Source organism: Osmerus mordax, chromosome 8 (assembly GCF_038355195.1).
Source record: "Osmerus mordax isolate fOsmMor3 chromosome 8, fOsmMor3.pri, whole genome shotgun sequence".
NCBI classification, from domain to species: domain Eukaryota; kingdom Metazoa; phylum Chordata; class Actinopteri; order Osmeriformes; family Osmeridae; genus Osmerus; species Osmerus mordax.
The window spans coordinates 930,087-948,118 of NC_090057.1; the positions used below are offsets into that span (position 1 = coordinate 930,087).

General features: G+C 46.7%; 2 protein-coding genes and 1 non-coding gene across 4 annotated transcripts; all 3 read right to left on the reverse strand.

Annotated features, from left to right (window-relative positions):
* Positions 1–3,576: 3,576 nt before the first annotated feature.
* Positions 3,577–14,215, reverse strand: tmem63a (transmembrane protein 63A). The gene is made up of 24 exons (XM_067242125.1): positions 14,119–14,215; positions 13,061–13,242; positions 12,242–12,321; positions 12,060–12,129; positions 11,906–11,943; positions 11,621–11,763; positions 11,083–11,134; positions 10,749–10,857; positions 10,526–10,596; positions 10,184–10,264; positions 9,736–9,859; positions 9,253–9,386; positions 7,871–7,982; positions 7,696–7,745; positions 7,298–7,451; positions 6,947–7,053; positions 6,773–6,859; positions 5,949–6,014; positions 5,559–5,721; positions 5,342–5,447; positions 4,977–5,144; positions 4,367–4,482; positions 4,195–4,239; positions 3,577–4,040 (listed from the first exon to the last, which is right to left on the reverse strand). The coding sequence occupies exons 2-24, from the start codon at positions 13,220–13,222 to the stop codon at positions 3,909–3,911; spliced, it is 2,370 nt and encodes a 789-aa protein (XP_067098226.1). The 5' UTR covers positions 13,223–13,242; positions 14,119–14,215; the 3' UTR covers positions 3,577–3,908.
* A 238-nt stretch (positions 14,216–14,453) lies between these two features.
* Positions 14,454–17,520, reverse strand: LOC136947982 (protein FAM177B). 2 transcript variants are annotated; one of them, XM_067242226.1, is made up of 5 exons: positions 17,383–17,520; positions 16,762–16,917; positions 16,253–16,295; positions 16,054–16,148; positions 14,454–15,377 (listed from the first exon to the last, which is right to left on the reverse strand). In XM_067242226.1, the coding sequence occupies exons 1-5, from the start codon at positions 17,383–17,385 to the stop codon at positions 15,183–15,185; spliced, it is 492 nt and encodes a 163-aa protein (XP_067098327.1). In that variant the 5' UTR covers positions 17,386–17,520; the 3' UTR covers positions 14,454–15,182. The 2 variants fall into 2 exon arrangements, with proteins under 2 accessions (XP_067098327.1, XP_067098326.1); XM_067242225.1 differs by lacking the exon at positions 17,383–17,520 and adding an exon at positions 17,205–17,372.
* trnas-gcu (transfer RNA serine (anticodon GCU)) lies at positions 14,565–14,646 on the reverse strand. Its single transcript has one exon. It is a non-coding gene; the product is annotated as a tRNA-Ser (tRNA).
* Positions 17,521–18,032: the final 512 nt, after the last annotated feature.

Here is an 18,032-nt window from a genome sequence, read left to right on the forward strand (position 1 = left end):
AAAAATTATATATAGTTTTTATTAAGAAATCTCATGAAATGGAACAAAGAGAGGATAAGATAAATGAGTCTGGGGAGGAGAGGATGGTAGTGTTGAGAGAGAGAGCGGTAGAGAAAGATGGAAGGGGAGGGAGGGAGGGAAGGAGGGAGGGAAGCAGGGAGGGAAGGAGGGGGAGGGAGGGAGGGAGGGAGGGAAGGAGGGAGGGAAGGAGGGGGAGGGAGGGAGGGAGGGAGGGAGGGAGGGAGGGAGGGAGGGAGGGAGGGAGGGAGGGAGGGAGGGAGGGAGGGAGGGAGAGAGGGAGGGAGGGAGGGAGGGAGGGAGGGAGCGAGGGAGCGAGGGAGGGAGGGAGGGAGGGAGGGAGGGAGGGAGGGAAGAAAGAAAGAGAGAGAGAGAGAGAGTGTGACAGAGACAGTAATCCCTGTGCACAGCTGACAGGATGCTCTGATCCCTGAACTACAGCATGACACGAGATGGAACTACAGCATGACACGAGATGGAACGGAAGAGAGGATGAACCTGGGGGAGGGGGGTGATGAGAGGGATAGAAGAATGACGGAGGAAGGGGGCAGGCAGGAAGTACAAAACATGGAAAAGAGATTATTGTAACTGTGTATGAAAAGGATGATCGTGGGTTTTGCGTCAAAGACTGACCATTTTCTCACTCTCCGTTTCCCCTGAGAGCTGACTAGTACAGCACAGGAGGACACTGTCTGAAACCAGGACACAAGCTCTTACATGACCAGCACACTCAACATTCAACCACTAAGCTACAGCATGTTTGTTTAGTAGCAAGTAACTTCATCCATCCCCAATCCTAACCACCGATTTAAGCACAGCTCTGCCCACCCCCTCTCACCCCTGCTGCCTTTAGATGAGTCTCATAACTCTGGACTCTGGACCAGCAGGGAATGCCAACGGTACCTGACTGGACCAGCAGGGAATGCCAACGGTACCTGACTGGACCAGCAGGGAAGGCCAACGGTACCTGACTGGACCAGTAGGGAAGGCCACCAGTACCTGCTCTGACTTCCCAAGCCTGCCTTCGGCTGGAAGCCACACGTTAACAACCTAATGCCTTGTGTGTGTGTGTGTGTGAGTGTGTGTGTGTGTGAGTGTGTGAGTGTGTGTGTGTGTGAGTGTGTGAGAAACAGTCTACCATCAGGGTCTCTGTGGGGAATCTCATGCTATTGATGCGGGGAGGAGGAGGGGAGGAGACACACACACACACACTGCTCTGGAACCAGATATACAGAGTGACCTTTGGGTCTTACCTCACACACACACTCCCTCACTCACACCTGTTTATGCCACCCTCATTAATCAACCTCACCATCTTGGCTCGTAATGTGGACGTTTTCAAGTCCGAGGATGTGTGTGATCCCCAGATGACCGAGGGGGTAAATGTGTGTGTGTATGGTTACTTCTCTGGGAAACTCACCTCCCCAGCGACCACCGTTGCCAAGGAACTAATCCGGAGGGACAAAAGGTGGGAACTCAGCGGAGTACGATCCCTGAGAGGCGTCCCATTGGCTGGCAGCGGCCCACGCGATGATGTGATTGGCTGCTACTGAGTTTGTATACAAATCTGCAGGGTCAGAGGTGAGCTCCATCGATCATGGTGGTGACATGGAGGAACAGTGACACCCAACGGAGTCTAGCAGAGTTTACCATCCGATACACACACATGCACTTACACACACACACCTAACTTGCGCGCTTACACACACATTTACACACACCTACACGTACACCTAACTCACACAGGCTCTTGTAAGTTCAGTGCTCATAAAAAGAAAGATTATAAAATTGTGTTGATGGTTTGATGAAGCACAAAATGACAAAATGGCAATAATGTGAGAGCCCCGGGTTCAATGGGTTCTTGACACACACACATACACACACATGCATACACACACATGCATACACACACTCACCCACATCTAGCAGAGGATAAATGCCTTAATGCAGTCTATGGATGGTAGCCCAGACAAGCGATCAGCCTTCATCTGGCACCTGATCTAACTCACCAGACATCGGCCGAGTCTAAATACTCTGAGCCAGTCTCATCTTCCTTTCTTTCCTCACACATAAACAGTAATCCCATCAGGATGGAGGAGGAGATGAGGGGTGAGGAGAGGTGAGAAAGAGAGACAGTTATCTTATTTCATCAGCCTCTTCCCACTCTCACTTTAAAGCCTCCCAGTTCAGGGTATACTTCAATTGTGGTGATGACAGTTCTGTTGTGGTAAAGATGATGGTTCTGTTGTGGTAAAGATGATGGTTTTGGTGCTGTGAAGTTTCAATTTCAAGGTAAAAGTAAAAAAAGTAATGAGGGGGCTGATGAGGCTTGTTGAGGACTAATTCCAAATCAATCTCAAATTTTTATTAGCAACATGAGAAGAGGACAACAGCACTACCAGTTCATCTGCAGGCCTGTCCACTGCCATGCTCTGTAAGCCTGAACAACTATTCAAATTTAAACTGATTTACAATTAGTTTAAAATTAAACTTCATAAAGGAAAAACATGAAAAGTATAAAAAGTATAGTTCCAGTTCCCATAGTTACATATATAAATATTCAACTTTATCTATTGGACATATTAATCAACATTTAAACAAACGTTGTAAAAAGAACTGTCCACACTAGAATTTAATTTAGCACAACCACTTTGGAAAGCACTTAAAAAAATGTTTTGACCCATCACTTATGAAAAACAGTTAAACGAATGTATCCTCACATTCACATGTAAATACATGAACTCGCCTTGCAATAGCCCTGACTCAAGACGTTTCAATACTTTTGGTGTTTTGCAAATATTACCTTTGAAAGTCTTGGTGGCATAGAGCAGCAGTTCTATAAAACATACAAACATCCATGGTACAATCCTGCCATCTGTTGGTAAGACATCTCCCTCTGAGCATGACTAGACTGTGTACAGTACAAACAGGAATGTGCAGTTGTTCATGAACGTTTGTGGTGTTGCAGTAACCATGACCATCAGTGGTGCTGCGGTAACCATGACCACCAGTGGTGCTGCAGTAACCATGACCACCAGTGCGTCCCAGTCTCTGGGTCTCCAGGGGTCAGAAGGTCGTCTAGGTTTGGACAGTTATCGCTGAAGGTCTTTGGGCATACCAGTAGTTTAAGAGGGCACTTGAGGCAAAGAAAGAGTCGGCAGTGAGACCCGGTAAAAGCATGTGAGATAATAGATATGTCAATACTGCATGATTGATCTATGGCTAAGGCACCTAGATTTCTGTTCGCTTTATTCTGCTAAGGTTTCTGGAAGAGGGCTGGAGGGTGGATAGCTAGGGCGAGGGGGATGAAGGGTGGGTAGCTAAGGTGAGGGGGATGAAGGGTGGGTAGCTAAGGTGAGGGGGGCTGGAGGGTGGCTAGCTAGGGCGAGGGGGGCTGGAGGGTGGCTAGCTAGGGCGAGGGGGGCTGGAGGGTGGCTAGCTAGGGCGAGGGGGGCTGGAGGGTGGCTAGCTAGGGCGAGGGGGGCTGGAGGGTGGCTAGCTAGGGTGATGGGGGCTGGAGGGTGGCTAGCTAGGGTGAAGGGGGACTGGAGGGTGGCTAGCTAGGGTGAGGGGGGCTGGAGGGTGGCTAGCTAGGGTGAGGGGGGCTGGAGGGTGGCTAGCTAGGGTGAGGGGGGCTGGAGGGTGGCTAGCTAGGGTGAGGGGGGCTGGAGGGTGGCTAGCTAGGGTGAGGGGGGCTGGAGGGTGGCTAGCTAGGGTGAGGGGGGCTGGAGGGTGGCTAGCTAGGGTGAGGGGGGCTGGAGGGTGGCTAGCTAGGGTGAGGTGTGGAATGTGGCCTGCTGATTGGTTCCCAGTGTCTCCTACAGTTGGAGATGTTGGGGTGTGTTCCAGATTGGCTGCGTGGACCTGGCTGGTTCAGAAGAACCAATCCTCTATGACTCCAGGGGATTGTCGTCCAATGGGCTGGTGTGGGAGGGGCTTCCTTCGGTCGAGCCATACGATAGGTAGGATTTCCCCCCCTCTGGTGATGCGGGCGTGTTGTAAAGGACTCTGGGAAGGTAGGGCTGCAGACAGGAGGACTGAAAAAGTGAGCGTGTGCAGGAACAAAGGCTGTTGTATATCTTGGTTACCACACACACAAGCCCTCCCTCGCTCCCTGACTCGCTCGCTCACTCTCACTCTCACACACAGGTCAAGGTGTGTGTGTTCAGTACTGACCGTGCTGTTCTCCTGCAGTCCTTCAGCATCCTCCTCCTCCTTTACCTGCACACACAGATACACACACAGGCAGGCAGAGGGGAGCATTAAGAAGGGTGTTGGGGGAGGTAGAACACACACACAGACACACACACACAGACACACAGACACACACAGACACACACACACTCACCACGTAGTTGTGTGGGCTGAGGTATTTGAAGTGTCCAAAGCAGGTGTAGCTGATGCAGATGAAGATGGTGATGCACATGACCACCAGAGTGAAGAGAGAGGTGTCAGCCATGAAACCTGACACACACACACACAAAACTGTTTAACTAAATCTGCTTATGTACAGCTACATACATGTAAATTTAAATACATGCCATGTGTGGCTATGTACAGCTACATACATGTCAATTTAAATACATGCCATGTATGGCCAGCTAGGGGGAGTCAGGTGGCTGAGCGGTTAAAGAATCGGGCTAGTAATCAGAAGGTCGCTGGTTCGATTCCCGGCCGAGCAAAATGATGTTGTGTCCTTGGGCAAGGCACTTCACCCTACTTGCCTCGGGGGAATGTCCCTGTACTTACTGTAAGTCGCTCTGGATAAGAGTGTCTGCTAAATGACTAAATGTAAATGTAAATGTGTATGGATACAGTATCTGTACGAATGTGAATGTGTGTGTGTCTATATACAGTACGTGTGTATATACAGTATGTGTGCTTATACGGACGTGTATCTGTGTGTGTGTGTATCTGTGTGTGTGTGTATCTGTGTGTGTGTGTATCTGTGTGTGTACCTGTCCGGAGGACAGAGAAGAAGTACAGCCAGATGAGGCAAATGATGGGTGCGGCCAGAGCTTGATTGACAGCTCCCAGGTGCACCTGCCGATCCAGGCGAGCAGGTAGGAAGGCATAGTACATGTTGTGTTTATCCACCAGGTGTCTCAGCAGCAGGTACAACAGACCTGGGGGGAGGGGGGGGGATTGGATGAGTAGGAACCAAACAGCTGGAAGAAGAGTGGAAGACTGTGTGTGTGGTGTGAGTGTGTATATGTGTGTGTGTGAGGTGTGTTTGGATTTCTGTGGGAGTTGCAGTGTCTGAGTGAGTGTGTGTGTATGTGAGTTTGTGTATATGTGTCTGTGTGTGTGTGTGTGTACTCACCAAAGGGCACGATGACAGGGCAGACGATGCTGTAGGCCATGATGACGGTGAACACACACAGAGTCCAGCCATACATGGACCCGTACTCACACTCATACGCCTGGTTCTGCAGACACCACACACACGGGGTCAAGGGTCACTTCTGCAGCCATGACACGCTGGGATGGATAACCATGGCAACATGGTGACGTGCGTAACCTTGGCAACCAGGACTCACCTGGGTGACGTACTTCCTCTCGGCGGCGGAGCGGGCCAACATCATGCGGATGGTGTACAGCAGTAACCCTGGCAACCGGAGAAGCTCCATGCCAGAGCCCACCAAGCCGGCTGCTATGACATAATTGACAAAGAACGCCCCCTGGTCAGGTAGGAACACACACCTGGGGGGAGAGAGAGAAGCGCTGAAGCATACAGCACAGTCAGTAATGCGTGTTTAAAACAGGAAGACTGCAGGTGGAACAGTCAGAGAACAGGAAGACTGCAGGCGGAACAGTCAGAGAACAGGAATACTGCAGGTGGAACAGTCAGAGAACAGGAATACTGCAGGTGGAACAGTCAGAGAACAGGAAGACTGCAGGTGGAACAGTCAGAGAACAGGAATACTTACTCAAACCTCAGCTTGCCGTCTAACAGGAACTCCTTATCAAACAGCCAGCGGAAGAACACAGCCAGACTGTGCAGGGAGAGAAAACATCACGTTACGTACCTTCCATGACACAACAACATGCCATACCATGTGTCATTTTCAGAGACACCTTCAGAATTCTGCTTATTAACGGTTATTTCCCCTGCTGAGGTCAACAAGGTTATCTATGAGGAACAGCAGACTGACAGAAAGACAAGCTGTTACAGTCTAAGTTGTTGTTTGACCAGATGATTAACTAGAAATGTTTTGTTTTTATAGTGATCTAACATTTAGAAGGGCCAGTTTCATCTGTGGGGTATTAACAGATAAAACAGGGGTAGATAAATCTGTTGGAAGAATATGGATAGTTCTGTGACTTCTAACACTAGTTTCAGGTTTGTAACCATGCATTTTACCATGCCATTTTGTGATGATGACCGGTATGTCTAATGAAATAGCATGGTGGCTGATACACAGACAAGTTGGTGATGGGCGCTGTTGTTGTGGATGTTGTTGTTATTTACATTTAGTCATTTAGCACTCTTATCCAGAGTGACTTACAGTAAGTACAGGGACATTCCCCCTGAGGCAAGTAGGGTGAAGTGCCTTGCCCAAGGACACAATGTCATTTTTTTTTTTTTGCACGGCCAGGAATCGAACTGGCAACCTTCTGATTACTAGCCCGCTTCCCTAACCGCTCAGCCACCTGACTCCCCATTGATGAGTGTTGTGGATGTTGTTGTTATTGATGAGTGTTGTGGATGTTGTTGTTATTGATGAGTGTTGTGGATGTTGTTGTTATTGACCTGGTGAGTCCGAGGGAAGGCAGGATCAGAACCATGAACAGTAGGAAGATGTACAGCTTGTGCATCATGCTCAACTGCTCACTGGACCTACACACACACACACAGGACAGGAACTGTTAGGTGTGTGTCGTGGTGTGTGTGAGAAAGTGTGTGTGTGTGTGTGTGTGTGTGTACCTGCTCCAGTGAGCCTCTCCCAGGGTAGAGTAGTAGACGACAGTGGGCAGCAGAGAAGAAAAGGACCACAGCAGCAGAGTGGGGAAGAACTGACTGACCACAGCACTCTGCACACACACACACACACACATATACACACACACACACACACACACACATATACACACACACACACATATATACACACATCCATATATACACACACACACACAGGAGGCTCTTAAGGCTATGTCCACTAGGCAGGTCAGTGACAAAACATCTACCTGACCGAACAATGAACAACATGGACACAAACATACCTAGTAGTGTGTGTGTGTGTGTGTGTGTAAGTGTATGTGCTCTCGTTCTCACGTTGAGGTAGTAGATGGGCTTGGTGACGTTGAACTTGTCCATGGTGCTGATGATGATGGAGGGGGTGGTGAGGAAGGTGAGGAGAACCAGCAGGAAGAGATTCAGCAGCAGCACTCGCAGCCACCAGCAGATCCCCTGGACTGACAAGTTCTCCCTGGAGGGGGAGGAGGGGGGGAGGGGGGGAGGGGGGAGGGGAGGAGGGGGGGAGGGGAAGAGGGGGTGGGGGGAGGGAAGGAAGAGAAGGAGAAGAACAGGAAGAAAGGAGGAGGACAAGAAGAATAGTTAAACGTGTCGTTCTCAGTTACACCTCAGTTATCCTTGTGCTCACCTTCCTCTAAACACATGACTGGTATGAGACGTAAGGAGACTGACTGTAGCGTCTGACAGGGTTCTCTCACCAGTAGACGTTCCTGGGGTTCGGGGCATACTGCACTCTCCACTGCTTCACCTGCACACACACACACACACACGTTACTGGAACACTCTACTGGCATTCACACACACATTTCTGTAGTACTTTACAGCATCTACCTACACACACACATACACACACACACACACACACACACACACCTTCAGGGCCGGGCTGACAGACGAGGGCTGGGGCTCCCATCCACACACACACCTGACTGACCCGTCACTGGCCTCGCCCCCACAGGCCAGCGCGTTGAAGTCTCTCAGGATGCTGCAAGATGAGTGACAGCTGTCAATCACTGTGGGCCCCGCCCACTAGGCCTGGCAGCAACACTGAACCAGTCATCACTAAATCCCACTTCAACAGAGGCAGGTCAGGTAAGCACACTATCTGGCAGATATGGATTGACCCCCAAAAAAATCGAACAAAAGGTTTCTCAGTGGTTTACAGTAGTATCAGATGTAAACATCCTAAAAGTTTACCAAAGTTTGACTACAAGAAAGGCCCCATTTTCAAAATGGCGTCCGTCAGGTCCTTAAAATGACCATTACTCATTTGTATTCCTCCTAGACCAGGAATACTGGTACCCGATACATGTTTTGGACATTTTCAATATTCTAATGAGCATATTTGCATGATAGATAAGTGATTACAAGTACGATTATATATTAAAGCAATTGGTTACAAGCATATTTATGCGAAAGTAAGTACCATTTCCCTTAAGTAATTGCATATTTCTCCTTTCTCATATCGTTTTGCCAAACGATCTTGGGCAACTTTGATGGTGGAGCCCCTCCTGTTGCAAGACTGCGGGAAAATGACTGTTCCCAGGGAGGAGGTGTGGGGGGGGCGGGGTGGTTTACGTACTCAAGGATTAATTTTGTTTGAGCAAAATGATATACACTGTGCTGGCAACAACATTTCAATGAGGCAAGCAATATCAAATATCAGTATTGTCTTCCACCATCTTCTGAATTGCTGAAAATTGTGAATTTAGTTTTGTTGGGTTTAGTATAATGTCACCTATATACTCAAAAACATCTAGGATGCATGTATTAGCTTATTCAAATTGAAATGAGTGACCATTTTAGAGGGTTCACACACAGGCCTCTGTTCGGGCTAATTCAGAGTTAACTTTTACATTGAATGTCAAGTCTATGTTTTAGCAAAAAACACATACCGAGTAGGAGTTACATGACATAGGCTAAATCCTTTACATCTCTGGTTCACCCCAAACAAAGATAAAACCTTACAGTAATCTCACAAAATCATGTATTCCTTAAGTATGTAATCATGTCAGTGCAATTTAGAAAAGTCCAATGGATTGATAGACCCAGAAAACACCAAGATTACTTGGCTAGGTCAAATAATGAAGGAGTTAGGATATTTTAAGGGCTTCCAGCCCATCTTGGACGCAATCTTGAAAATTACACCTTTCTAGTGGTCAAACTACAAAATAAACCCTTTTGTTAGAATTTTTTTATACCTATAAGGTTACATTAACTACCAGGTGTGTAATGCAGGGTTAGAGCAGACTCACTATGTGGCCATGGCCTCAGACTGCAGGGTGACGAAGGCCATCCCTAGGGGGCGCTGTGGGACCAGCTCTCTCTCGGTCTGCACCTGCTCCTGCAGGCTGGCCTGCTGCTGGCTGTAGAAGTCTATAGCATCCACCTGCTCCCTCACACACACACACACACACACACACATACACACACACACACACACACATACATACATACATACATACAAGCACACACATGTCAAAACTTTACAAAAACACACAAATCAAAACTTGTCAATGTCCTTGGAAGGAACTAATTTCTAGAAAACTAAACTAAACCAGAGAGCAGAATGTTTCCCACATCTACACAACATCTACATTTCTCAGTCAACAGCATCTATTAGGGACTGTCCAGGTCAGTCTCACAGTCATCCCTGCTCAGTCCTGAGGTCCAGCCCCCCCCCCCCCCCCCCCCCCCCCCCCCCCGTGTCCCGTCTCCAGTGGTTCAGTCCGCCTCACCTCCTCACAGTGGCGGGTGGTGCAGCAGCAGAGCAGACCACACAGACGGGGGTTGATCACCTCCCTCCTCCCCCGGCGCTCCAGCTCATGCTCGTAGTAACGCAGGTTCTTCTCTGCTCGTTTCCTAGGAGATGAAACATCATAACAGCATTCCCACATGCTTCATTGTAGGTCTCGTTCAGAACAGATTTCTTTGTGAATCATAAGTCTGGTTAAAAGCAGTCCTCTCCTGGTCCTGTATAAACACCACCAGCCCCACCTCTCCTAGTCCTGTATAAACACCACCAGCCCCACCTCTCCTAGTCCTGTATAAACACCACCAGCCCCACCTCTCCTAGTCCTGTATAAACACCACCAGCCCCACCTCTCCTAGTCCTGTATAAACACCACCAGCCCCACCTCTCCTGGTCCTGTATAAACACCACCAGCCCCACACCACCAACCCCACCTCTCCTTGTCGAGGTGCATGAGTTTGGCCACGTCGTAGCTCAGATGTACATCAGCCACTTGGCATGTGGGGTAGGCCTCACTGGAGAGAAAGGGAGGAGAGAAAGGGAGGAGAGAAAGGGAGGAGAGAAAGGGAGGAGAGAAAGGGAGGAGAGAAAGGGAGGAGAGAAAGGGAGGAGAGAAAGGGAGGAGAGATCAGGATAGGGCTGGTTACATAGCACTCAGGTAACACGTCCTAACCAGACCGAGACATGATCAAGGTCTGATCACACAGAGTTGTGAGATAGTAGTCGTCTGTGTCTGGTCCCTGAGAAGCAGCGTGAGGTGGGTCAGGTCGGCTCACCTGAAGTGGGTCTGGATGTCCTGGTCGCTGGCTTCTTTAGGGATGGGACGCACAAACAGAGTGGTTCTGGCCTAGTGGGGAGGGAGCAAGGTCAAACTCAACTGTAGTGTGTGTGTGTGTGTGTGTGTGTGTGTGTGTGTGTGAGTGTGCTTGTGAGAGTGCGTGCGTGTAAACAGAGGAGGAGGATGTAGATAAACAGGAAACAGGAAGCAGGTGAAGGCACCGTCTCTCTGCGCATGCCCTTTATCTGGGAGGTGTGTCTCCTGAGCAGCGCCACCGTCAGGATGAGGTAGAGCACTGCGAACACGGTGTGCAGCCACAACAGCTTGTTCCTTACACAGGGGCCAAAACACCACACACTAAATAACTATATCAACATCATTGTTATCATGTTATTAACTTAATATTTTTTTCATCGTAGAAGTAGAAAAACATAAATTACATCTCTATATCAGTGAAAAGGTTTGTAAAATGTAGAAAAATAAATCTCCACAACATTGATATCAAAACTAATTCTTTGTCCAAAGTTGCTGTTTGCACAAGGCTCGTGTTCTTACCCTTTCTGGAGATTACCAACTGTTGTCCTCCCAAAACTGTAGGGGTCATTTCCTGAAACGAGACAAATCACAAGTTCCAGAGTGTTGCAACAGCATGATCAAACACTGTTTCTGTACTTGGGGATGCTGTGCCTCACACATCTCTGTTGCAACTCTGGAGTCTGGAGGTTGATAGTGATGAGTCTGCCAGGTGCTCCAGAGGGTGATGTTGAGTTTATGTTTGCTCTGTATTTAAGTTGTGTTTGTGAGGAACATACATCCTGTGTGTCTTGTGTGTTTGTATTTTTGGTGTGTTTGCTTGCTGAGTGTATATGAATGTGTGTGTGAATGTGTGGTGTATGTAAGTGTATGCATGTGCGTGTATGTGGTGTGTGTGTGTATGTGTGTTTAGGTGTATATCTGTGTGTATCTGTGTGTGTGTGTGTGCCCACCCAGCAGGTCTCCAGGTGTGTGTGTGTGTGTGCCCACCCAGAAGGTCTCCAGGGGTGTGTGTGTGTGCCCACCCAGCAGGTCTCCAGGTGTGTGTGTGTGTGCCCACCCAGAAGGTCTCCAGACATGTTGACAGGCAGGATGACAGACACGGAGGTGATGGTGATGAGCACCATCAGGATGATCAGGTGACGCTGGAAGGACAGGTAGTGAACAGCATCTGTACCACACCTGGCCTTCACCTTGTCCTCGCTGCGCACACACACACACACACACACACACACAGAATAAAGGTGTAAAACACACACAACAGTTAAATAAACAAACACATACTGTCTAACACACATTATTACCATATCATCATAACAGCAGACAGTAAAGAAGACACACTCACTCCATCCTGATGATGAACGGCAGCCAGGAGCAGAACCCCTAAGAACAGAGACAGGAATATTGTTATTACAGTCATGAGATGGTTATACAGCACTGCTGTTGCAGCGATGATGATGATGCTGATGATGATGATGATGACATCACCCCTCCCTCACCATTTCATGCTCAGGCTCCTCCCCACTAGACAGCGTGCGTCCGTAGCGACGGTGGGACGTTTCATTGAACCTGCATCACACAGGGCAGGGTCAGGGGTCAACGTTCACAAAGCGAGGAGGCAAGGGTCAGAGTTCATATAGGGCAGGGGTCAGGGGTCAAACAGAAGCAGCAGGTGACTGACCCTTCGCTGTCGGAGACGAGCGCCAGCCGGCCGTAGTCCCACAGCTTCCCCCTGATGGCGGAGAACAGGAGGAGCAGCACCTGCAGCGTGTTATTACTGTGTTATTACTGTGTTATTACTGTGTTATTACTGTTATTACTGTTATTACTGTGTTTCTACTGTTATTACTGTGTTATTACAGTGTTATTACAGTGTTATTACAGTGTCATTACTGTTATTACTGTGTTATTACTGTTTCTACTGTTATTACTGTTATTACTGTGTTATTCAGAATCAGAATCAGAAAGGGATTTATTCGCCATGAAAGTTTGCACAGACAAGGAATTTGCTTTGGCAGGAAGGTGCATACAATAAACATATACCTAAAATTTAAATATGTGGACTAACTATACTAAGGGTACATAGACTAGCAGTACTAAGTGGAATAAATATAAGTTGCCGTTATTACTGTTATTAGTGTTATTACTGTGTTATTACTGCGTTATAACTGTTATTACAGTGTCATTACTGTGTTATTACTGTGTCATTACTGGTGTCATTACTCTTACATTTGTTATTACTCAATGACTTGTTCAATGGGTATGTTCAATGAATGTCCAATGTTTAATTACCAACATATACTGTATCCCAAAGCATGCATTTACATGTGTAGTCTTGAGGACGTGAAAGAGTGTGTGTCTATGTGTGCAGTTTGAAATGTGTAAAAACAAGTGTTTCATTTTGACTGTCACTTGACACAACCAAAGGCTAGCCCCTGGGCACACGTGCGCTACGGACGGGCAGGCGCACACACACACACGCAGACACACACACACACACCAGAAAGACAGTGAAGTCGATGAGCAGCACCACAGGCACGCCCCCGAAGCTGACCCCCTTAAGAACAGTGCTCTGAGTGCTGCTAAAGCAGCTGCTGTTGTCCACGTGCGCTACACTACCGTTCCCGGAAAGCAGGGGGCGCTCCTGCCACGGGAACTCCATCCGGACCTGCAGGAAGGAGGCTTCGAAAAAAACACGAATCAGATTAAGGAACTGAGATAATGAAGGGTTTGTTTTTTTGGGGGGGGGGGGGGGGGGGGCGGGTGAACTTTAGTTTTATAATGTTCAGGTATCCACAATGAAATGTTGTATAAGGAAATGTGAAGTAGGTGTACAGCCTAAATCAAAAGAGGCATTAAGAGTAGCACCCCATAGATGATCGTTTTAATAGCATGACGGTGAAGTCACAAGCTTCAGACTTAACCAGTCACGGGTCACGCGTGGCCAGCCTCCCGCTTGTCCATCACTGTCAGAAGTCTTTTGATTTACATCCAGCAAGCTACACTATAAACAACACGATTTCTCTAAATGATAAACAATGACATGCTGTTGTTAACTATAGCCTACTGAGACTAGGCTGTAGTCTTCTATAAGACCCGACTGCGATAGGTACTATCATTGCACCCAAACTCAGTAAAGTGCGTGAACTACTGGTTCAACTTGAACTTCAAGGTTTAAGATGAACTCTATTATCCTATGATCTGTAGCGACACAAGCTCTAAATGGTCTGTGGCAACACCCTAGCTCTAGTATGTGGTCCATCATCTGTTCACACCAGGCTTCCCGTCTAAACAGCTGTTCACACGGTCAGCAGATCTACTCCACTGTTGATGTTGTTGTATACGGCTAACTGGATAGCGACAGACAGGATAGCTGGCTGGTTACGGTAGCAGTATGTCTGACTAACAGTAGTTGTTAGCGGTTGCACTCGGTCACATTGGCTTGCTAGCTAGCTTCTGCAACAAGCTGTTTTACTGTCTTTGTCAGAACATATCAAACGTTTAGTTAGTTAGCTAGCTAGTCAACTAGATACGTTGTTGTAGGCTGTGCCAACATACCCCAGGAGTGTCTTCAATTAGAAAGCTTGTAAAATCAAAAATCTTGAAGAGCAGATCCGTTTGGTGTTCAGACACAACCGGACAAGCTGGCTATGATACATCCGTATGCGCAACTGCGAGTTGTGCTCTCTCTGTCTCTCTCTCTGTATGTCTCTCTCTCTCTGTATGTCTCTCTCTCTCTGTATGTCTCTCTCTATGTCTCTCTCTCTGTCTCTCTGTCTTACTTAGTTTATTATTATTCTTTAACACATGGGTTTACTGCACTTCATCACAACATATTTACATCAATAAACTGCGTCTTAAAATTGATTGAGTTATACAAAAAATTGATTGAGTCTACCCATTATACAGGAAATCCTTATGATGTAATCATTTTATATAATCGAAAGTACTTTAAATTAAACGGTTACAGTTACAGTATTACCTAAGTTAAAAATGAAAATTGTCGACGAGGATGGGATTCGAACCCACGCGTGCAGAGCACAATGGATTAGCAGTCCATCGCCTTAACCACTCGGCCACCTCGTCGATGTCATGTTCTCACAATACAACATTTTTAAAGAAAGCATTCAGGAAGTTAATAAATATATATTTTAAAGGAACTACGATATATTTAACCTCTTATTGCCCGCAACCGAGGATTCTTTAGCTAAAAATCCATAAAACGTTGTGCTAAACCACTACGGATGTAATATTCTGACAGCCTCTGGTAGGTTTTTTGGCGCTGTTCCGATTTTACCATTTCCTCCAAAAGAAAAAGAGAGCGGCAGCTGTCTATCAGTAAATTAACCTCACTTCATCCCGCGGATTTTTTGTGTTGCAGCGCCCCTTCGTGGTCAGATTGTGTTATTGTCGCTTCGCTGAGAAGTTTATTTTTGCCAGTATTTATTTAGATTTATTATATACATTTTGCAGCTGTATGTCCATATAAGTATTGTTTTAAGTGTTTAAGACTGACGTTTTCTGTCCTGAGACAGAGACAGAGAGAGAGACAAAGATAGAGAGAGAGAAAGCACAGCACATCTCTCCATTCAAGCACAACTGTTTATCAAAATGTAATTTAATCATTGTTCATGGTCCTCCTGGTACCCCGTGTTGACAGATCCTCCACCTGTGTGTCCAGAATGTTCACGAGGGGCTGGAGGACCGAGGAACGCAGGAGAACCGGTTGTTCCGTATGCAACACTGTTCCTGGGAGAGAGGTGCACCTTCTCTCTTCCATCCTCAGACGAGGCCTCGTCTGGGTTACGATCTGCAGGCTGAGCAGGAGGGGGCCTTCATTACTTACATTTACATTTAGTCATTTAGCAGACGCTCTTATCCAGAGCGACTTACAGTAAGTACAGGGACATTCCCCCGAGGCAAGTAGGGTGAAGTGCCTTGCCCAAGGACACAACGTCAGTTGGCATGACCGGGAATCAAACTGGCAACCTTCGGATTACTAGCCCGATTCCCTCACCGCTCAGCCACCTGACTCCATTACTTCATTATTACTATTCCTATTTCATTATTCTAATCATTGTCAAATTATTTAACTATGACATGATGACATAACCATTACAATGTGTGGTAGTTGACTGTCTGTGTATACCTTACAGTTAAAACCTTAGAGTTCTACACATTGTTTCTATATTACACATTTTAATTTCATTCAGTTACATGTACATGTGATGACATTCAAATAGTGCATGTAGAAAGTACAGCGGAAAATATATTCCTGTACCGTTTTAATCAGTTACAGATCCGAATCATTCTGTTTTGTATAGGCTGTAAAAAATCTATTGTAAAATGATTTTATTTGTTGTTGTCCATGGAGATCTGAAACTCTAGATCCCCCTTATCCTAATCCTCCATTAAGTGTTTAATGTTGAATTGTGAGCGTGGAGTTGTGTGTGAGAACCAGGCAGGCTAGCATGGAGGGCTTTGGACAGGTACCTTGCTGTCACGGCAGAACTCGTCTATGGCATACTGGTACTTGGCTGCGTTCAGTCCAAGTACACCAGCCAGTTTTCCCCCCAGAAAATCACACGCTAAAAGCAAATTATAAAATTAAGAGTATAGATCAACACTTGTTTCACCCACCCACAGTACAGATATTGCACAACATGTGGTTTAATCACATGATTATACTTACTCTGCAGAGACCTCCTGGCCACAGTCCTCCAGGAGAATTTACTCTACAATGAACACACGGTTTGAAGAAAGAGAGAGTTATTGCCAGACAGGGCATCATGATGACCCTATAGAACCAGTCACTGTTAAATATTTCACATTTTATTCATTGTCAAATACTTACCCAGAACGACATACATATACAGCAGGATCACAAGTGTATTGTTATAACAGTATTTCAGTGTTCAGAGTCAAGGAATGGTCTGTATTTAGCCACATCGCAAAGTAACTACATCTGAGCAACCAGGCACAGTGTAAACTAACCACATCTGAGCAACCAGGCACAGTGTAAACTAACCACATCTGAGCAACCAGGCACAGTGTAAACTAACCACATCTGAGCAACCAGGCACAGTGTAAACTGACCACATCTGAGCAACCAGGCACAGTGTAAACTAACTACATCTCAGCTACCAGGTGTGGTGAACAAAAAAGAAAAACATCCCAAGCCCAGAGACGTCTTGAACTCACTGTGTTTGCAGGTTCTGTGAAGGCTGGCTGGTCCTTCTCTCCGTCCTCCTCCTCGCTGCCTTCCTCCTCCAGGGTCTCGCCGCTAGAGAAGTGGATGACCCTCCTCTCCTTGGACAAGGAGGGACCCCCAAACTCAGTCTCCTGGATGTCAACACCCTGAGAGATATACAGTCTCAAAAGCTGTCTGAAACCTGGGCATGTCCAGCACAGTATGCTAATGTTAATGCCCTGTGTGTGTGTGTGTGTGTGTGTGTGTGTGTGTACACATGTGCCATCATAGACTTAGCACACCTCACATGGCCTGTATTTGCTAAGGGAAAGACCAGATATATGATTACATTCGCTCTGTTCATTTAAGGTACAGGAAACAAAAGACCTAGATACACACAACAATTTGAGATGTTTGCTTTCAACAGGTTGTACGCATATTTAACAGCACTTACTTCCTGGAGATTGTTGTTCATCCTTGACACATACAAATGTATTTTCCTGGTACTTTAGCAGCCCAGCAGGTTTTTGCAGTGAACATATATCTTACAAGCACATGCACTGTGACAGACGAAAGGAAAAGCTTTAAAGAGTACTGAAAGAAACAGAATTCAGGTGTCCTACATCAGTTACCATGTCTGTGATGATCCTGTCTAACACGTTCCTGGAAGGGTGACGCCTACCTGATTTGGGTGGAAACCCATTTCAGTTCTCTTGTTGAGTAGAACCAATGTCAGTTTCACTCTCAAGGAGGGCTGGGCCTCCTTCTGAGAGCTTCAAACACAAGACCTAAGGGTTGGGCCGGCTGTACTGTGCAGAATGTGGTCATGTCATGTGAAGTGCACTGTGCTCTCTACTGGTGTTTCTCAGACCCTGTTCCTCATCACACAAAGCAGATTCCAGTTTCATAGTCGTAACTTTATTGAGACACATTGTCAAAGACAAGACATGATTGGATGAGAGAGAGCTACAGTTGGCTTGTGTGTACACTGTAATGATGACACAGCAAACCATAGTATAAACAGCTGCTTTAATTAAGGAGTAAAGAAAACGGGTCCTCTAAAAATCCAAATTTTTTCAGTGAGAATCCCATTACTCAAATCACATTGATGGTTTGCTCTTAACATAAGGGCACAAAGATCAATCTTAGTCTCCAAGCCTTTTTTCCTATTTCAACTAGTTATATTTTTTAGTATTCTGCACATTGCTACATTTACAAATAACGTGGAAGGTAAACCTATATTATGTCAAGGACTGCATTGTCTTGTATATGTCCTAGACAT